General features: G+C 44.6%; 1 protein-coding gene across 4 annotated transcripts in view; it reads left to right on the forward strand.

Moving 5' to 3' along the window:
• Nucleotides 1-21808, forward strand: part of BLTP3A (bridge-like lipid transfer protein family member 3A) — a 31093-nt gene that overhangs the window by 1207 nt on the left and 8078 nt on the right. For 2 of the 4 annotated variants that reach the window (XM_086627449.1, XM_086627452.1), the window contains exons 2-13: nt 11993-12155; nt 13736-13774; nt 14242-14333; nt 14544-14733; nt 15168-15308; nt 15896-16066; nt 17262-17439; nt 18492-18578; nt 19178-19342; nt 19850-19992; nt 20762-20903; nt 21430-21623. In XM_086627449.1, the coding sequence (XP_086483575.1) occupies nt 11993-12155; nt 13736-13774; nt 14242-14333; nt 14544-14733; nt 15168-15308; nt 15896-16066; nt 17262-17439; nt 18492-18578; nt 19178-19342; nt 19850-19992; nt 20762-20903; nt 21430-21623 (1705 nt within the window). The other 2 variants (XM_086627450.1, XM_086627451.1) reach the window with 2 other exon arrangements.

Raw genomic sequence — 21808 nt, forward strand, 5'->3', positions numbered from 1 at the left:
GGGTTACACGGTGTCAGTGCCGGAGGAAGGAGTTAAGACCTGTGAATCCTGGCTGTCTGAAGCTGGTAGTAAATCCTGAGAGTTTCTGGAATCTCAGAAGAATCCCCGCAAACTTTAAGTGAGCAGTCTCCTCGATAAAGTGTCTCTCTGCGGCAGTTCTGAGTCACCAGTTGCTCAGTACTCCAGCTTTCCAGGTGCTGGACCGAAAAAGACTGAAAAAAGCAGTAGAGCCTGCTGCTTGGTCTGTTCAGAACACTAATTTAAACGAATTTGTGCTAGACCTGGCATCACAGATCCCTGAGCTTTCGGTCTCGTTCCACCTCAGATCGGTGTGTCATGCTCGTTATGGATTCAGCCTTCTCGTTGGGAGGCACTGGAGTGTTTGTAACGAGGAGGGGTGGATGAGAGCAGTTATTAACAGAGGCTGAAATAGAGCTGGGCTTTATTCCTACGGACTGCTCCTCCTGGCATGAAAGGGTGCATGTGTTATTCTTATGGATAATTCTCTTTCTTTGGATAAATGCGCTTTTCTTGCTGGTGCTTTTACTTAATTTTGCTTTTCGGTCCCCCTTACCTTGCACTGTTTCAATACATTCCTGCTCAGAGTGCCCCCTTTTTTCCCTCTGATCGGGTTGTTAGTGTTCACCTGTGTCTCCTTTGTGAAGTTCCAGGGAGAATGAGGAGTCAGGAAAAACTCTGGAGCTTTACCTCGTTTTCCTACTTGCCGCACTTGGTCATTTTGGGGTGGTTGGTCTGATTCTGTCCCTCTTTTACATAAGTATTGTGGATGTTTTTCAGAAATGCATTTTGAACACAGTTGTATAAAAAAAGATGATGTTTTTCCGTTCTGGTTTTGTTTCCTCTAAATACCTCAGCCTCACGCTCCCTTTGGGTCTGTCTTTCAGCTGTGCTCATTTGCCTAGAAGATTTTTGCTACTGAATCATTAATCTGCCTTTATTTCCTGCGTTCAATTTGCATTTGAAACAATTCCTTGCTCCTCTTGTTATGTCTTCAAATGAAGTAATTTCTGCGTGCGGCGTGGTTTTGTTCCTTTTCTATGAGGAAATTTGCAAGGAACGGTCACGAGAGACAGCGAGATGAGGGAAGTATGAAAGAGTTATTTCACACCAGCTCTTCAGATCAAGTGAATCACATGTCTAACAGGATGACAGCGGTCACTGGCGGTGATCCGTAACGCTGGGCTTTGCCATCGGTGAGAGCTGAGTTACGGATGTATTTTAGAAGGCTTAGCCTGTGTTGGGCTTTAGCAGCTGAAATTCCTAGAGCAGAAGAGCCTAAAAACTTGCCGTGCTTTCACCATCTGTGCTTTTCACTCTTTTGTCCTATATTTAGCTTGGAAAAGAAAACAGGTTAGGTGGTTTCACTTTTTGCTGCTTCTGCGCTGGCGCACGGCTGCTGTCTTGGCGTGGCACATTCTGCAGGAGAATGTTTATAACCAAACATCAGACTGGTACAGCTGGGACAAAGGGTTCTCCCCACGAGCTGTCGGAAGCGTCAGCTGCTGGGTATGTGTTTGAACTTGAATCTGGTTTGTGCTCCTCCGAGGCTGTACAGCAAGAGCAGGACTTGGGTTGTGTGTTGTGTTTACCAGTCTGTAGTTATTCATGGAAGTACATCTGTTGCTTTAAAATAAAAACAGTGATTTGTCTTTGCCTCTTCCTGGTTTTGTTTGAAAGTAGCCTTTTTTTTTTTTTTTAACACAGTGCTCAGTGCAGCTGTAGTAGTTACTTGGTCTCCAAGTATTATAAAGGTGGTATTTATCCCCATGTGGTAAACAGGGAAACTGAGGCAAGCCAAACTGCCCAAACTTACTTAATATCACACATCAGGTTTTGAGTTCTCAGCATGCAGTGGAAATCTTTATAAAAATTATTTTTATTTGATTTCATTAGGAAGCTTTTATCCACTGCTGCATCTGGCAACTGCTTTGTGACATTCTCTTCCATTACACGTGTTACAACACGTGAGCTTGTGGTGTAATAGACCCTAATAGGCCATCTAATTGTGCACGTTGCGTGGTTTCCAGAGGAAACGCAACATGTAATCCTGATCAAAGAATAAAAGTTAGGTGGAGAAAATAATTAGATAGTAGCTTTGTTTGCTCTGGTTTCAAAGGGCCGATGTGAAAGAGCACTGAGTCAGAAGTCTCTGAAAGACAGAAAAGCTGGTGTCAGCAGAGGAGCTGGGGTGGGGTTTGGGAGCAGGTTTGAATGCAGGGGAAGGAGACCACAGTGTCTCTCCACAGCCTTGGAGAACTGCAGCTCAGGAGGAACTTCCAAGAACCTCTGAAAGTAGGGTGAGGAGGAGAGAGAGAAAAGCTGGCCGAGGTAACACCAGCACCATCACTAAGGAAATACAAAGGAAAACCAGAAGGCTAAATGAGACCTGTTTGCAGAGGGAAGAGTGTGGTGCTTGAGCCGCCAGTCTGGGCAGCTGGCCTGGTTGATAACAGATGCCTGCAACAAAAATATGGGGGATACAGGGCTGGTGGCTTTGTCTTTGCTAGAGCCGTGCTCATAAACAGGGACCAAAGCTCACAGATGCCCTTTCCTGAGTTTATGAAGCACTTGAGTACCAGTGGGATTTTTGCTCTGTTTTATTCCCAGTCTGTTACACTGGATTACTGGATCTCAGCTGCTGTTTCATGTGTTGATTGGAACAGTATCTGCAAGGTACTGTGTTGCTGTGGAGCAAGACTGGGAACTGTGGAAGGGATTAGGACAGTGTTTGTAGCAAGGTTTTCTGTGTTGTCTTATACTTTGCTTCTCTTGGTTGGTTTGTTTCCTCCTTTCCTGGCTGTTGGAGGTTGCTGAATGACAGATAATGTTTTGGACAGTACAACCTTTCCAATGAAGGCTGAAGCCAAATTATCTTTGGCAGGCACAAGGCTGCTCAGCCAGGTTTGTCGATCGTGCTGTCGATTGTCACTTCTTCTCCATCCTGGTGTCACACAGAGGAAGATGAGGCATGGCAGAAGTTGGCAGAACTGTTTTTCACAGGATAGTATTGGAGCCTCCTTTTTTGACAAATAAGACGGGCTTTAGAAACAGTATTTTAAAAAATCCTGGAAACAAACCAATTAGGTAGCATGTGCAGGATGCTTGTAAGTTTAGGTCAAGTACACAGCCAGAAGAAACAGCATCGTGTATCTCCTTATAAATTGTGCTGCACCTTAGTAGAGTCTTTCTTCTCAGTGGTTTAGGCCATATATCCCTTTTTCCAGATGAGATTGCCTTGACTTCTCCCTTCTTTCATTTGCAGTTGCATCTAGTCCTTGCAACAGATAAAACCACCGCTAGTAGATAAGTGAAAATAGCAGGAAAGCCTATAGTGCATCTTGAGTTTCTTCTGGATCAATTCAGTAGTTAGGGACACGTGGGTGTTGCAGAGTGCGCCGAGCCAGGAACGTGTAGGCTTCTGTGGGCTGCTATTTCATAACTTGGATGAAAGAATCCCAGAATCTTTCTGGCCCTAAAAATGCAGGTGGTATTACCCCTTCCAGGCAGTTGTGCTAGTTCCATGTCACATGCAAAGAATTCCGAGCTGGTTCCAAGACCCGGAACAGCTCTCTGCCATGTGAGCCCTGCCTGTTCTGATGCTTTACTGCATTAACTCTTCAGTTAGTCTCAGAGCTGTTTGTGCTTCCATGCTCAAAAGTATGTGAGCTCCTTGCCTGCCCTCTACTCACCCCCACCATCAAAGACGTGCTCTCAGACTAAGATGGGACAAAGAAGGGTCATTGTAGCTGATGGTCATCCTGCTGTTTGGTGGTACTGGGCTCTCTGAGGTCAGGAAGGCAGAGGTGAAATGTGTTATGCCGAGGGGACTCATCCTGTGCCTCAGAAAAGATGGAGTTGAGATGAGAGCAGTGGTTCTTCAACCAAGAAAATGGGATGCAGTCCCTGCCGTTCGGGAATCGTTGGGATGGGCTCTGTGGCTTGCACTGGGCAGAAGGTCAGATCGTGTTATCAGAGCTGCATCAGTTGCCCAACACGGAGGGGTGGGAATTCCTTGAGTCTGAAAAGCACTTTTTTTTACCCCTCAGTGCTTAGATTTCTTGGCTGAATGCTGCAATCTGGAAATGCCTATAAGAATATACAGTCTGAATTCTCTGGTCTGTTTACTTCTCGCTCGTCCTGAAGTGTTTTGCAGCATTGCTGCATGCTCATGCAGCTGTGCCCTTGTGGTGACAGTCAAAACGATGGCACATACTGTTAGCAAAATGTATTGGAAACCCTCTGATTTAGGAAGATCTACCATCAGTGTACGATGTGTGCTTGCCACCTAACCCTTCAGGTTTCTCCCAGTTTCCTGACCTTGATTATAAATTAACTGGAAGAAATTTAAAGACCATGGTGAGTAGAGAGGAAAGGAGGGAAAGCCTGTCTGGGAATAGCCTGATGATGTTACAGAATCACGGGGTGATTCAGGCAGGAGGGACCTTTGGAGAACCTTTGCCTGGGACAGAGTCTCTTTGCTAGAATTGAGACCAACATTGCAATTTTGGCTTTAGCTGCTTTAATATCCTCTTCCAGTGATCAGGGAAACTTCTACCGCTGAAGGCGATCATTTGCCTAAAATAGCTGTTGCAGCTATGGGAAATACATGAAACCACAAAGCTGCTAGCAGTTAAAAATTGATGATAGAAAAGTCATTACTTTTCCATCTGCAAAATGTTCTGTTCCCGCTTTTCAGCACGTTCTGTTCAGCCAGGTAATAGTTTCTGTGGTGCCCAAGTGCCACAAAGCACACAAAGTTGGAATCCAGAGCATGAAGGCTTGAAAAACAACTGTGGTAGCTAAAGCCCAGAATAACCCCCTCCTGCAGCCAGCACTGGGACCAGCAATGGTAGGGAATAGCAGAGGAGGGATGTGGTTGTGTTCTCATGCCTGCAAGGAGCTTGCACGCATTTTGGCATGGCTGAAGAGGACTCGAGCAACACCAGTTGGTAACTTGGGTGTGGATAACCTCCCTGAATTTTTAAGTTCTACATCTTCATGTGTCTGAGAGCAACAGAACACACGTCTCAAAAGGTGAGAGGGTTTGGGGACAGGTGGGAGATGCCCACAGCTCACCCACCACAGGGCTGTGTTGGGTAGGGCATGCGGTTGGGTCTCGAGGGCGGTTGGCAGCGTGGTGCTTCGAGGAAGTCTCTTCATCGTCTGGCGTCGTAGTTTCCCCAGCGGTTAAGTAGAGATAATACTAACGAGCCTGTTTGTACGATGCTCTGAAAGTAGCCCTGGGAACACTGGCAAAGAGAAGCAGTTTGGGGAATGGGGTGGAAACAGTTTGTAACACGAAACTCTGAGGCTACAAAAAAAAAATTTTGAGGAATTCTTGATGGGAAGACGGAACCCAGGCTATTCTGGAGTAAGGCAATAAACAGCTACCACTTTGTTCAAGACAGGGGTGGGAAAAGAGGGTGTGCACATAACAGGACGTGGCATTTCCTTTTGCAGAGACTAATCTCTAAAATCAGGGTTGCTATGCTGCAGTTCACCAAATTGGCAGTTTTACGGAGCGTGTGTCAGCTGCTGGATACAAGGTGTTTCCAGCCACTTCCACTCGGCACAGAGAAGTGTGTGCCGCTTCTGGAATGCTAAATAGACTCTTGTTGCAGCAAAAATGAATTGCACTTCAGCAGCTCCGGAGGAAAGTGTGGCTGGATATGTCCTCACGTCAGCTCCGGGGTTCTGCAGAGCCTTGTGCTGGCCGCGTGGAACCTCTCCATGCTGCTGCTGCTCTTCAGACTAAGTGATGGGTCAGGAAAGAGGCTGTTAAATATGACTCTTCTCCCCTTGTCTCATTTCTCCTGGGCTCCTTGAGCTCTTGCCTCCTCTGCAGCTGCTCAGTCGAGTCTGAATTATGTAATAACACATTATTTTCTGTGAGTTGGAAACAAAAATGCAGATTGCGTTGCAGAGTGAATAATTTCTTAAAATCTGAGAAGTGGAGCTCCTGAGCGGTGCATTTATTTACATGTTTCTTCCTAGTTTTCTTTCATCTTTTATTTGCTTGAGGTTTAGTCTTGGAAAATTCCCTGGCAGCTGCCGGGGGTTTGCATTCCAGATTTCAGAGCGTGGGGCAGCTGGCATTTAAACTTTGCTGAGCTTCCAGACGATGAGCTAGAAATAGTAAAACAGTTCCTCAGCGAGGAGAAGTTCAACCCCTGCTAAAAACCCAGCCTCTTTTCCTTTCGGATTAATTTATGGTTTGCTTCGCAGGTCTCCTAGTACCAGATTAGTTGGCAGTGGATGTGGTGCAAGAAGCACACCTAGTCTGGAGCTTTTGCTGTTCTCCAGTATTCAGGTGCTTAGGAGTCATTTCTGTTTGGGACAAAAAAGCGTCCTCAGAGGTCTAAGTGAGTGAGGATGCAGACTTGGGGAGGATTGACATGACACTTGTGCTTCGTGTAATAGCTTAGTCTCATTCCTGATCTGTTTGGAAATATTGATTTTCCTCTGCCAGTTTAACCTTGAATGGAACTTCTTTTTACCTTTGCCATGTTGTATTGCAACAGTTAACTTGGAGCTGAGAAAATTGATAACTCGTTTGTTTGTTTTGGGCCTGAAGATGTTTTGTGGCGCGTGTGAAACTGCGTTTGGCTTTGGGTGGTCCAGCCTTTGATTCAGTGAAGTTGAAGCCTGGGAAAAAAAAAACAATTAGTTTGATATTGGGTTCCTTTAAACTCCGAATGGCTTTACACTGAGTTGGTGTGACACCAACTAGATTAGTACTAGATTCCATCCAATACTGTGCATAAATGAGTCTCGTCTTCTGCTAATTCAGCGTGTTTCTCTTCCTTGTCTGCAACTTTGAATCTCTCAATCTTGACTAGTGCCTGCTCACCTGACAGATTGCTCCATAGTTACACCAAAAGCTTGAGTGAGTAACATGACTTTTCTTCCTGAAAGGGCTTTTACTTCTTCTTCCTATGTGTCCTTATGGCAGCTAATTTTTTCCATTTTTACAGAAGTTTTGATCACTTGCCCAGTTTTATTTCCTCCAAAATTATTTTGCAGGTCACTCTGAGGAGTGTTTTGCAGTTAAAGCTGCTGCTGCTGTCTTCCTTGAAAGTTTTCCTGTATTTGGAAGTCACTGACCTTGTACTTTACCAGTCGTGAACTTCTTTCCAAGTAAACAGGCTCTTTGGCTTCTGAGATAATAAGGTTTATGTGAGGAGAAACGCCCTATCACTGAGATTTTTTGGATTGTAGGAGGCCTTCCCAAGGGAAACGATGGAAATGCCATGAAATGGCCTGTCCAAAATCTAACCAGACAAGGCTCTGGGAAAGATTTTGGGTAAGGAGCATTGATCAGAATGGTTTTCCCCATGCCTAATTTCTGTCCTTCTGCCATAGTTGCTTAGATTATGTATTTGTGTTCCAAATTAAAGCAGAAAAATCTTCATCTCTTCCCTTGCTGTTACCTGCATGAAGGCAAGAACCTTGTCTGCAGCCGTTTCCCTGGGGCCGTTGATATTGCTTGTCTGTTTTCAGGTTGCAGCTGACAGGTTACCCCCTTCCTGCCTTACTTGTGTTTTAAGTATTTTTCCATCTGCTGTCTGCAACTGTGGCTCCTTTTGCCAGCCGTACACTCGCTTGCTTCTGCCAATAGATGATGCTTGTCATTAAATAAAATCAAGGTCACTGGTGTACCGCTAATTAGTTCTCACATAGAATAACCATAGTAACAAGGATATTAATAGAAATAAATGTGGTTAGCTGTTGGTAGTGATAACATACAATAGGCAATGATTACTGAATAACTGCAGAAGAAGCTGAGGCAGAAAGTCTAGTTTGAAGCTATTGATGAGAGGGTTCCCGTACCACATGGCAGCAAGGCAATGAGAGAGATGGATCTGAAAAAAAAGAAGTTTTATGATTTCAGATGTCTTCTCCTGACATTATCTGTCTGTGTACTTGCTCAGTTGGAGACAGTGTGGCCAGACAGCTACAAATGCGAACATAAATTTATTATTTATGATTATAGCCTGGTTTTGGGCCAGCAATCAGATTTGGCCAAACTCCCTCTTGCAATCAGTGAGTTTGTGGCCTCTGGATATGCAAGCTGATGAATCAGGCAGTTCTTTTAGTAGTGACATCATTTTTTGATGTATATTCAAGCTGATGATTGAGCAGATAGACTGACACTCCTGTGCCTTCCCCATCTAGAACATGAAATGAGGTTTCAGGGTAAACGAAGTCATGATCTCAGAAACTGCCCAAGAAGGCTGAGGGTTTCTGTGAAGATCATTGTTCATTTAGGCCAAATCTCGGGAAGGCGTTGAGGTTTAAATCATCTGGGTGCTTTTAACATCTTAGGATGAGACTTCCGTCTGCCATGAAGTTAGGATAGCACGCTTAGCGACTGCGTCTGTCCGCTTCTTATGAGCATTGATTGAGAACCCTGACCCTCACGTCATCTGAAATGGAAAAAAACAATGGGAAACAGACTGTAGGGAAAACTCTTCTCCACAAACCCATGGGCTAAGAGGCTTGACCTAGCAGGACTTCCTTAGCTATAGCTGTTATGAGCTTCTAGCTTGTATTTCCCATGGCCTTGATTGTGAAGGCAGCAAGACCTTTTCATTCATTCAAAGGCTTTCTGGGGATGCCAGTGGCTGTGGTGGTCCGTTGGGCTATGGTACAGCAGGTGGCTTCTGACTGGCAAGCACTTTCAGAGGTGAGATGTTGCCCACAGTATCGTTAGTGTGGATGCACACGTGCTCCGTAAATGTACACAGATGCAAAATGCCCTTGTGGCTCTGCAGTGACAATTCCATAGAAGACAGAAAAAGGTTTTCTGGTTTGACTTTTGTTATGGTAATCCTGGCAAGCTCAAAAGGAGTGCTGTCCTTTGAGTTTACTGGCTTAGTGCTATGTGACTTCTGTTAGAGTTGCAAAAAAAAAAAAAGCGCCAATATCCCACACTGTCAGTTTTCCTAATAGCTCCCATTTTCATTCACTTTTCTCGAAGCCAGCAGTCCATGCTGCCAAAAATGTTACTGTTGATGAGTATGAATGGAGCAAGTCTGCCAACAAACATCTAAAATTGTCTGCTCTCACTGCTTTTTCCTTCCCCTGACAGTGACCCAAGCAGTTCTGTTCAAGAAGTAATGAAGATTTGTCATCTATGAACTCCTGAGTTCACAGGCACACTTAATTTTCTTTTTTCCTTTTGTAAGCCTCGCCTAACGCGTATCAAGATGTCTTACATTGGAAGATTATTCCATTTAAAGATCTCTGATTCCTTTACAGGGGGACAAACTGAGAGTGGAGGACTTGGTAATAGGCATACCTTCAGGAATGTTGACTATGTCATTTAAAAGAGAGAATTTGTTTCAGTTCTAAATTTTTGATTACAAAACTTGCAGCTTCTGTTGTCCCATCATCAGTGGGGTCTGTAACCTCTCCTTCGGGGCTGGAACGGCACACTTTGGTGCACCTAGAACACCTCGTGAAAAGGATTCTTCTGTAGAGTCTGGTAGTACTCATGATGGTTCCCTTACCTGTTCAGGAGGATTTCTGCAGCCTTTCCCTGCAGATAATTACAAACAGTTATTTGTTTTCAGCTAGATCATGTTTCATACCACTCTCTCCACCAGTGTCCTGTTTCACAGCTTCAGCATCCTTTCACTGTGTTACTGTTTTTTTTCTATGCAAGCACACTAAATAAAAGTGATGCCCTGCTTTAGACATGTCTTTGTGTTTTGCTTCTGCATTACCAGCTGAAAGGAGCTCCCCATCTAAGCATGCTTAGCCCAGGATGAGGATTTGAGACACCTGCGGTTTAATCCATGCTTTACAGGCGTGAGAAAGCTGCTCTGTGCCTCAGCCTCTCCCCACCTGTAAGCTGATCACTGCCCACAGCAGCCTGGGAGCTTAACAGTGCCAAGTGCTTTTTGTTACCTACCTGTTCAGGTTGTATTTGTTTTATTCTTAGTGTCCAGTCCCAGTGGACGTGACTACAACAGCTTTCAACAGAGCTGATTCACTAACGCACGACACGGACGCTCACATGTTGCCTTGGGAGGTATTTGGTCTCATCTTCAGCAGCGTCTGAGACTGTGGGTGCTCACGATGGGACTCCAAGCACAAACCTTGCAAACATTCAGCCTATCCCTGCGTCTCCCCTCCAGCAGCTGCTGTAGCACGCTCTGGAATATGTTGTTTCTTTGTACGGATGCTGAGAAGCATTGTTGAACTTGGCTGCCTTCCTGAGTGTGTTTAAACAAGAGGGCCTCCAGATAAAGAGAGTAACGAGCTTAAAGGCAATGTGTCAGCCTGAGATGCTGGCAGGTGTGTTATAAATTCAGTCTTTACTCAGCTGTCAGGGTGTACCTTCGACTCAGGGAGGGAGGTCACAGCATGACACAGTAAATGTCTGACTCGAGCTTCTGTGGCAGCAGAAGGCTCTGCGGTGGCAGGGATCAAGGTAAAAGCAGTCGTAGGCAAACTCACAGCTGTTCGTGCCACCATTCTCTTCCAGGAGTTGCTGTGTCAGTAATGTATGGCTGACATCTGTGGCCCTTCACCATCCATCAGGCTTTCTCCTAACAAAACATTCTCTTTGGAAAGGTATTTTTCCTTCAGGAAGCCCTGGCTGGACTGACCAGCAGCTCCTCTGATGTCTCAGCCAGTTCTGTGCTACACCTCGTGCTCCTACAGCAGCCACATCAGCTACCATCCTGGCAGTGTTGCTCTGGTTCCTCTTCCCATCTCCTCTTTTAGCCATGACTTGGTTCAAGATGCCCTTCGTGCCTTTCACCGAGAAGTAGCCCACACTGCTGGTGCAGAGAAAGGAGAGAGAATGGCAGCGTGTGACTAACTGAGACTAATCCTGCTTACGCTGACAATAGGGTCTTTCTTTCTCTTCCGCTTTCTGGACGGCTGTACAGAATTAGAATTAGCGTGGAGGAATGTGTGGAATAAGCCCTGGCGTCAGCAGTGGGTAAGTTGTGTGGCAGGAAGTCTTCAACTGTTGAATCCTGTGACTTCAGGGTGTCCTGGTGCGAGCAGCATCACTCCCTTGGTGGTGGCCCCTTCTGCACAGAAAGGTTGTTCGCTGGAGACAGCTGTCCTGGTGAGATATTGCTGACACGTGTACGGCCTCTGTGGTCTAGTGCCCTCTAAACTGGCTTTTCTGGTTCCATAGGGGCTGTGGTGGTTTTAATGAAGTCAGGGGTTTTCAGATTTGCCCCAGAATACACTGCTCTTGAGCAGTCCTGCTGAAATTGTTTCATCCATTGCATTTAAATCTCAGGGCACAGGAGGATCTGAAGATACTAGGCTGCGTACAAGGGAGGTGAAACAACAGAAGCCCTTGGGAGGAGGAATTGCAGCCAGAGAGAGCAGCAGCTGCTGGTTGCCAAAAGGAGGAGGATGGCAGCGTGGGCTGGTCACGAGAGGGGAGTTAGGTTGCGTGCTCAGACCTGCTGACCAAAGAGCAGACTGGATTGTGAGACTGGTGTTTAAAGAGACAGCCATAAAAGTGATGTATTAATGATCTTTTTCTTTTCTATACCAAAAACTTTTAAAAAAATAAATCTGTATAATTAAGCTTTCCACTACTGATATGGCACTTCTAGGGGGAGTAAAATTGTTGACCTATTGCAGTTTGGCTTTGGTTTCCTTTGGGTTTGTCCTAGGGCAATTTTGCTGGTCTCCAGGTTCCCAGTGCTTTAGAAGGAATTTTCAGTTTCTCAAACATGAATTTGATTTAAAATTAAAAAAAACACACACACGCAAAAAAACCCACAACCAAACAAAAAAAGCCCCTCAAATGTCAAAGTGTAAAGAGACTTTTTTTTTCCTCGAGCAACCAACTTGCTGGGTTTAAAAATGTCAGAAAGGCTTTACAAAACAGCAAGCAGATTGCTGTACTTCAAACAGCTCTCTCGGAGTCTCCTCTGGTCTCAGCAGCTTTGCTGTGGGTTAATTTTAGAGTCTTCTCTTTCTTCTCTCGTAGCTTTACCAAGAACCTCTCTCCAGACAAAATCAACCTGAGCACGCTGAAAGGGCAAGGGCAGCTGACCAACCTGGAGCTGGATGAAGAGGTGCTGCAGAATGTGCTGGAGCTGCCCACCTGGCTGGCCATCACTCGGGTCTACTGTAACAAGGCATCTATCAGGGTGAGCGGAGGAGGCTGCGCTCGCGTCCCCGCGTGCAGATGAGGCCTTCCGTTGGCAGCTTCCGTTTGTCACTTGGGAATTTCTGAGGAAGGATCACGTGGTTTGATCCACACATCTCAAACCCTGTGCTTTGGGTGTGAGATTTGTTGGTCGGATGCTGTGAGCTGGGCACAGCAGGTTTCACCAAAGGGTGCCTCTGATGGTGGCCGGCAGCAGATGGAGAGGATGCCGAGAGAAGCACAAGAAAGTGGCTGTGGTCCTTCCTCACCTTCAGGTGACTTGTTAAGCCAGCAGTGTGGTCTTTGTATTTAATAGCCACTCATGAATTTCCAGGAATTTGCCCAGACGTTTCCTGGAGCCTCTTGTTTAACATCCAGAGTGTGCCATGGCAAAGAATTTCACAGCTTAACTACGTCTGCTTTCGCCTGTACGAAGCCTGCATGGTTTCAGTTGATAGCCTCCTGGTACTGTTATTGGAAGAAATAGTGAGCAATCATTCCCTGTTCATCACCTCCATGTCAGGATTTTACAGACCTCTCCGGTCATTCCCTCCCATTTCCCTGCTATTTTGATAGCAGAGGAGTTTTCTTTGTCTTCCCCCATCCCCTCTGTTTTTTTTTTTTCTTTAATGCTAAAGAAGTAACACAGACCTCCAACAGCAATAGGAAGCAGAGAGAAAAGGAGTGCAGTTCTCTGAGAGCCTAATTATGCTGTGAAGTATTGTTAAAAATAAATAGAACTTAAGTCCTGATTGTTGAAAATGCAACAATTTAAGAAATGCCTGAATAGTGCATGTGAAAAGCTGCACCCTGCACGTAGGCAGCCTTTATACCCACAGTTTACGTGCATAATCGCTGAAGCTGTGCATGCACTTGCACTTCTGCACACTGAACTCTTACAAATTCTTCCTCCTCGTGCTTTTTAGAGCAAAAAAATTGATTATTTTTTTCAGATGATATAAAATGCCGGATTGTTTAATCTCAGTTGATGCTAACTATAGTTGCATTACATGAATGCGAAAGTTTTTAGTTATATCGAAGAGACTTGCTATAAAAGAAATATGGTTCTGCTCTGCCAAGTGACAATAAAAATGAGCCTTACTCATCTGATCCGCTCTGTTTTTAGAGTCAGATCTGCTTAATTTAGTAACAAACATTTGTTCTTCCTCCTACGAGAACTGCAGAATGAGTGTTGCTGTAAGAAAATAAAATGGATCTTTGATTTGTGTGCAGTCTTCAAAAGAGCTACCTGACTTCCAGTAACTGCAGCAATTAATTGCAAACTCCTTAAGGACAAGAACGTTCTCCATAAAGGAATATGAGAAATGAGAATTTGACCTGCAGAATATCTATTACTTGTGATATGTGAGATCCAAAAGCTAAGCTGGATTTATAAGTCTGGTGGCTGGAATGTCTTTTCACTTGTCTGTGTCAGCTTGTTTAGCCTGAATACGGTGAGACATGATGGATTGTCACTGTGGTCATTTCTCAGAGAAGAACTTGAGACTAAATGGTTTCCTGCCATTTGTCAAACCTTCCAATGTGAAGGTAACTCTTGTAACCTCAGCTTTATTGTTTCAGATCCAGTGGACAAAACTGAAAACACACCCAATCTGCCTGGTAACGTTTCCTCTTTTATTCATTCCTTTTCTTCCTCACTCTTTCTAATCTCTCCTACTTGAGAAAAGTTGTGCAAAGGGAAACTGTGAACTGTATACTCGAATTCTCATTTGACCTAAATCCTCTAGGCCCTTAGCACATAGGGAAAGGGGAGTTCTGAGAATAGTCCTGTTTGGTAATGAGTGACCTCCCATGAGATCTGCATTTCGCTGCAGGATGGAGCTGGGCTGAACTCTCAGTGAAGTCCAGGGCAACCTTGTGCCTGGTTTTGTTGTTTGTTTTTGCCTTCACTTCTGGGGATTTGGATTAGCCAACAGTCTTGGCACTGATGTTGCGAGCTTTAACACGAGACCCTTGGATAGGTGTGAGACTCTGGAGCTTGTTTATCCCTGCCCTAGGGTCCCAGACCTCAGGCTGAGCTTGAGTCTTGGTCTCGTGTTTACTGCTCCCCTGTTCTGTCTTTACAGTACCTGGATAAAGTGGAGGTGGAGATGCGAACATGCGAAGAGCCTCGGCCACCCAACGGACAGTCGCCCATTGCTCTTGCTGCAGGCCAAAGGTCAGACCCTGAGCCCTGTGGTTTCTTTCTGGCATGCCACTGGGGTATGGGTGGCCGTTGTTTTGATGGTTAACCCTTGATGTCTCTGCTCTCAGGTCAAAGTGGTTCTAATATTGCTTGTAGACCTTGTAGTCTCACTGTGTGTAGCCTTACCTCTGCTGGGACTTTTGTTGTAACTGATGATGACTTTGAGGGATCCTCTCTTTGCAGTGAATATGGCTTTGCTGAAAAGGTCGTGGAGGGGATGTTTATCGTTGTCAATTCCATCACCATCAAGATTCACTCCAAGGCCTTTCATGCTTCTTTTGAGCTATGGCAGCTCCAAGGCTACAGCGTCAACCCAAACTGGCAACAGAGTGACTTGCGCCTCACTCGCATTACTGATCCGCAGAGAGGAGAGGTAAGAGTCATCGTAACGGGCACAAAGAGTGGCACTCATGCCACCCCAGTCCTCTGGGGTGATCAGGCTGTTGTCTGAATTCTCATACGGTGACCGTAGGGAGCTTTGAGCTTGCTACTGTTTGCTGGAGCAGGGCGGCTGAGACCTGACTTGTGTTCAGAGCTTTCTCTGTGCTCCTCTAATCTGAGAGAATGAAACTGGAGAAGCTCTGAATGCCCTTTTGGTTTGTCTGGTTTTAAACTCGGTGTGAGAGGGGACTGGATGTTACCTGGGACGTGATTTTGGTTTGTACTGGGATCGCAGAAGAAAAGTACATTGAATGATTTTTTTTTTTTTTGGTGGCCTTGTTTCGTTTCACATCTTCTGAGTGTTTATTTTAATCCTGGAAGTTGCTGAAAATCTTAGCATTTTCCTGTTTTTCTCCTTCTGAGTAGGTTTTGACATTCAAAGAGCTCACCTGGCAGACACTTCGGATAGAAGCAGATGCCACTGACAACGGCGATCAGGATCCTGTTACTACTCCTCTGAGACTCATTACCAACCAGGGGAGGATCCAGATCTCTCTCAAGAGAAGGGTGAGAGTTTCCTCCGTTCTTTGCAGAACACAGTCTCACTGCCTGATGCAGTCATGGCGCATGTTTCCTCGTGTTCCTCAGCAACTGTTGTTTTCCTTCACGAGTGTGGAGCCCAAGCCACTGTATCACTCGGTGTTTTCTGTTGGAGACAGCTGTGTTCTTACCAAATGTCAAAGCAGTTTTATTTCCCAGGGGAGGATAACGCGTATGGAGCATGCTTTTAAATCTGTTTGAACAATCGCAAGGAGAGCTGTCATCTCTTTACTGGCAGACTAAAGCCTGGTAGTCTTATTTTTAGCTGTCAACGGAAATGTGATGAAGAGTAGATTTAAAAATAAATAAATAATTAAACAACTTTTTTTTTTTTTTTTAAACCAATGAGCAATTTGGCCCCTGTAGAGGAGGTCACTTTGACTACTTTCCTTCTCAGAGGAGGTACTGTGGGCATCCACCACATGAGTTAACTTCTTTCTCAGATGAGTTTCAGAGTAGCATCTCTTGTTTCTGCTACAGCTTCTGTGTATTTTGAAGAATGTATATATATGGTTGCAATTCTTTACATTTCTGACTCCTCCTTGCTGTTTCAGACCAAAGATTGCAATGTGATGGCATCTAAGCTGATGTTTCTCCTTGATGACCTGCTCTGGGTGCTGACAGACTCTCAGTTGAAAGCAATGATGAAATATGCAGAGTCTCTGAGTGAAGCCATGGAGAAGTCTGCCCAGCAGAGGAAAAGCTTGGCAGCAGAGTCTGTACAGGTGAGTGGGCCATGATTTGGATGTTGATCTGTCCAGAAAAAGGAAAAGACAAGGTGAAAGAGATGGTTTCTGTTTGTGAGGCATCTTATCCTTGCTCACAGAGCATCTCCCCAGCAGGAACTGGTAAGGTTTCTGTTTGTGAGGCATCTTATCCTTGCTCACAGAGCATCTCCCCAGCAGGAACTGGTAAGCTTACCTGGTGTCAGGTCAGCATCATGGATGTTGGGCTACTGTAGGGTAATGAAGTGACCAAATGAGTTTGACTTATTGCCAGTAAGTCGTTAGAGAACGTTCGTATGTAGTCACAGGCCAGGTTCTGTCTGATGGCAGGGAAAAAGTGGTAGGAAGTTGCTTGGCTTTCTGGATTTGGCTGGCACATGGAAAGTTGCAGAGGGTCCCACGAGGATTTGATTTGGTAATAAGGAATAAATATGTTCTAGAAATAATCTTTTCTGCCTCTGAATGACAATCTGCGTAGACTTGAGGGAACAGACTGGTGTAATAAATTGTGACATCAAACCGTAGTGAGCTGTGATGCTCAAGGGAGAACACTGGCATCCAATTTCACTGTTGTTGTTTGAGTTTCTTTTTTCTTTCCTAATACTCTGGAGAGAGCTCTTGATTTTTGTGATTGTTTGGTTCACAAATAGCTCAGCAGTGTATGAGAACCTTAGAACAGCTGCTTCTGCCAGGAACCTTGAACTTTGCTTACTGCTTGCTTTGTTTTCAGAATGCTGTGTGAGTAATTGTTTAATGAATGTCACAGAATAAACACGTAGGGCAGAGGACAAAAGGTGTTTTCAGAGACAAAGATGAGTGAAGAGGAATATCACAGCTGATGGTGAAGCTGCCAAGAAGGAGGGCTATGCACATGGTGCAGTGAGATTACATAGAAGGGGGGATCAGGAATACTTAGCCCTTTCCGTCCAGGAATCTTAAAGTATGTTTTAAGATAAGCGAATGGTAGCTCGATGTAGAGGGAGACAGAACCACAGACAAAGAGTTTTTTGGTCATGAGAACACAGGAAATAATCCAGATTTCTGGACTCCCAATTCAGTTTCTAGAAATTGATGCCTTGCAGTCTGGAAGATTGCATGAGTTGTTTTTAATTGTATTAGAACCTTTCTCTTTTTTCCTTCCTCCCCCCTGCCCCGCTTTCTATTAATTCTTACCAAACTTGTCTCTCTCTAATAGATCACACCACCTGCTCCAAGTACCCAGCAGTCCTGGTCTCAGCCATTTGTAGTCAACCCGAATGCAAGTAGCATTGGTCAATACTTTGATAAGCATGACATGAAAGAGTCATCGTACCACCTCCTCATCTCACGCTTGGATCTGCATATCTGTGACGACAGCCACACTCGAGAGTCAGGTAACTGAGAGGAGCATCAGAAGGAAAACGTTAGTCCAGTCATCAGTTTTCTGTCTTAAAGGAGCATTTTCGTCTTGAAAACAAACATCTTTCAAGTTCCTGTTTCCCAGTGAGGCAATAGGCAGTTAGTTGTCCAGACTGATGGGGAGATCAGTTCTGAACTAGATACTGGAAAATCTTTCTTGGCTCCATGGAACAAACGTGGGGAAGTGATCAGTGGATGTGGTTGCCAGTGACACAGTTGAAGTGATAGAGGATAAGGTCTAGGAACAATCTGGTGTTAAGCGATGGGAATAAAGCATCATCGTTCCACTTGGTGAGAAAACATTTGTTTTGACAGTGTTCAGGATGTTCACGGTAGCATAGCTACAAGGATTCTTCGCCACCTTTGACAGACCATTCCCCTGCCTACCATGTTCTTTTCAAGCAAGGCTTTGCTTGCTAGTGTCTGTTTTACTCCTAGCTCCTCTCTACTGAGATATACTTCTAAACACTTTTTTTTCTTTTGAGGCAAATGTACTCCCCACCCTGCACAGCTGTTTCTGATCCAAGCTGTCCTGTTTGTTTTCACACATCTTCCCTTTAAAAAAGGAAAAAAATTATTCTCCTACCCATGTCCATCACTATTCCCAGACATTTTTTCATTGCTCTGTGTATCACTGTCTCCTAAGCTGCTGTTACAACATCTTAGCTCAGTTTTGTTGCCTTTATTTCACTGGCCCTACCAGCAAGCATTGGAAAAACAAGTGCTGGTTGTTGTAGTGGGAAATGTAATTGATAGGGCCCTGAGAAGCAATGGGATCTTGCCTTTTGGGATTTGAGATTCTAGGTCTGGTTCTTATGATGTAAACTGTGAGCCTGTTACATTCTGTTATCCTTTTCCATGTCTAGGACAGGATTTTGATACAGCTTTCTAAAAGGTGTTACCCTAATGTTGGCCATGGTGACAATCAATCAGTGGTGTCAATCAAAGCAGTGTTGTTCTGAATTCTCCTGGATCAGGACTGGGATTGCAGAGCTGATCATGGCTTTCTTTGTTCTGTTTTCCACAGGTGCTTTCAAGCATGGAATGCTGGGAGGTGCCATGCAGCTGACCTTCAGGAGGATGGCTTTTGACTATTATCCTTTCCACAGGGCAGGTAGGGGAGTGTGTGCCTCCCAACTTGAAGAGGGGGATAAAAAAAGAATTTGAAGAGCAGTGATGCTATACAGCTTCAGGCAGGACTGGAAGAAAGGCTGCACAAAGGACTTGGGATGTAAATTCTCATGGGCAGGGTTAATCTGATTTATCTGTCAGTGGGTGACTGACAAGTTGGTGGCAAAGCAGAGTACAAAGAGAGGAATAAGTTGCTGTCTGTTGTGAAGACATGGAATTGAAACTTTGGGTTCTTTTTTAGTTGCTTAAGCTCTGGATCTGGTTCTTAGATGTGCCTAATCAATTTGCAAGGGTTAGGATGGGATAGGATGTATCCCAGGAGAAAATCTGTTTGTGGCTAACTGAAGAATCAAGGAAAAGTGACCTTGGCATTCTTTCCAATACTCAAATTTGGAACGCTTGCTGGTAGGACCAGCTCTGTTGTGTGAAAACAAGGACTTAGTATGCTGCATATTGTGTATTTCAGATCTGATATCAAAGAGAAGGAATGCTGTACAGATTTGCGTACATTTGAGAGGCACGGGAGGGTCGTGTGTATCCAGGAATCTCATTTTTAAAGCCAGGATGTTTGCTTTCGTGCAGGAGACGCCTGCAAGCATTGGGTGAGGTACAGTGAAGCAATGGAAACGCGGGGACAGTGGGCGAAGAAGTTGGTCAGTGAATTTCAAAGCAAGATTGAGAAGCTTTATGAAGAAATGGACCCTGCATTTGCCAGGACTCCACTTTCCCCCTTCAAAAGCAAACCAGGTAATGGTATTTGATAAAACTCCTAGTAAAACAAGAGATGGTAACCATTTTGCTCCATTCAGTAATATCTCTGGTTACCTCTCCCCAATTTAGCAGGCTGATTTGTTGGTGCTGAAATCCATAGCACACTAAAAATTATAAATATAATGACAAAGGAAAGTCGCTATCATACTGGAATAACACTGCAGCAAGAATGGACAGGCTGCAGTAGTCGCTTTCCTGGCTTATTTATTGAGTTTCTCCATGACTGAGCATACAAGGAGTAAATTAAATACTTAAAACCTGGCTGAAGAATGCGTCTCTTGCTACAGAGTAGACTCATCTTTCACAGTGTTCTTCCTTCAGAAGTCCTAAGTTGGGTTGTTTTTTTTTCCTGCCTAACTGTGCCCAGCTGTTTCTAATGTTGAGGCTTTAAATTCTGCTCTGTAAGCACATACGTGTTGGCATTGATAGCACTGCAAAGGAGATGAGTAAAATTCTGCTGGTTCTGCTTTTCCATCCCCACAGATACCTCGTTGAGTCCTCAGAAAAGTTCCTTAGAGAAAGGCCGTGTACCTCCCACAAGCTTGCCACGACTCCGGCACCCTCCCTGGAACCGGCTTCGATCCAGCTGTGTGGTAGTTCGAGTGGATGACTTGGATGTTCACCAGGTAGGGATTTGAGCAGTGTCTGGAGATGTTCATGTCAGTTTTAAAAAAGAAATTTAATCTGATACAATTCAAATAAATCATGCAAATTCTATGTCATCCAAGACAATCAAAGCTCTGCCCAGAGAACCTAAATGCCGTTACTCTGGTGAATATAAAACTCTTAAACCAAGTATGAACTGCTGATAATTTTCTTGTTCAGAGGAAATTGCATACATAATCAGAGAGTTTCTTCGCTCTCTGTCTGTTCGCATCTAAACTTGCTTCAAGCATTAGGCAGGTCCAGGGTAGAAGATTTCATGCACCTGAGAAGTTAGTGAGGATATGGATTTTTGACACAGGAGGAATAAGTCTTACCTCATGCTTTCTGACCCAGGACAGAAAGCATCACTAGACTGGATCAGGCCCTACATCCGTATACCCTGTAACCACTGCAAGAGCATAATTGGTACCAGATACCATAATGGATTTACCAACATGCTGTTAATCTTGAAGAAAGCGATAACAGATTTCAGTTCTGTTTATTCACATCACCTAATTCTGATTGTCGTGGCTCTTACTAGCAGTGATAGGAGACATAAAGAACTAAATTCTCTCAAAGGAAAGAAGTTGGCAATATTAGCAGTTAGAAAAAAGTTTTATTTTTACTGGAAAGCAGAGTATGTTTGATGTGTAAATGAGATGGATTGAATATGGGAGACTGCAGGGTTACTGGGATGCTTTGTTTTGCCAAATCTGAATTCTGCACAACTGCATACCATTGTGTTTTCAGGTTTCTACAGCTGGTCAACAAAGTAAGAAACCCTCCACCTTGCTTTCATGTAGTAGAAAATTCTTCAAACTTCCTGATCAGGTCTCTGCAATCCATATTGAATTCACAGAGTATTACTTCCCAGACAATCAGGACTTTCCAGGTAATACACCAAGGTTAGCAACTTCTTTCATAAGTTTCTTAGAGAATCAGTCAACTCTTAATTCTTTAGATGTGTCAACCCTGTTAGATATCCTCTGAGTGTCCATTTTTGTTTAGTTTTCTGATGTTTGCTTTTCTAATATTTTTTTTTTTTGCCTGTGGGAAAATGGGGTAGAGTTTGCCTGGTGCAGAACATGGAGACAAAGTTGTGCTTGCAAGATAACTTATCCAGGAACGTATTGAAGGAGCTGGTGTCTGCCTGACTCTTGGTGTTCTGCCTTATTGATAGCACCGGAGTAGGACTGTAGGGTGCTTTGGGTGCTCTGCAGATGACTTGATGCGAGACCTGGAACACCTTGTTTCTCTGGTGCACCATGGCTTCTCCCTTTCATCAAGAGATCTGTCTTCCAGTGGGTGTTGAAGCCCTCTGCGTTGGCATTGTCAGTGCAGGTTATACACTGAGCCTGCAGACCAGCTGCAGTGCCTTTCTGCTCTGCTTAACCTGTCTCCATTCTGTTTGGTTCTAGTTCCGTGCCCAAACCTGTATGTACAACTGAATGGCCTGATGCTTACCTTGGATACAGCAAGCGTGCTCTGGATAAACCTCTTCTGTCTGGATCTTTATCGCAGCTTGGAGCAGTTCAAAGCTATCTACAAGCTGGAGGACTCCGGCAAGCATGATGAGCATGTTGATGTTCGACTGGATGGCTTCCGACTGAAGGTACCATTCATTTCCTTGCTTTCCCAGTCTTCAGTGTTCTCTCTCTCCCTACTGCGGAAGGAACATGAGACTAGGACATACCTGGAGCCCAGAACAAGAAAAGAAACCCCTCTGTCTCTCTAACAGTCTACTGTTTGTGTTAGTTCTGTTTTGATCTATGGTCAGTAAAAGAGGTGCTTGGGTTC

Source organism: Tauraco erythrolophus, chromosome 27, assembly GCF_009769465.1.
Source record: "Tauraco erythrolophus isolate bTauEry1 chromosome 27, bTauEry1.pri, whole genome shotgun sequence".
In the NCBI taxonomy this organism is placed as follows: Eukaryota; Metazoa; Chordata; class Aves; order Musophagiformes; family Musophagidae; genus Tauraco; species Tauraco erythrolophus.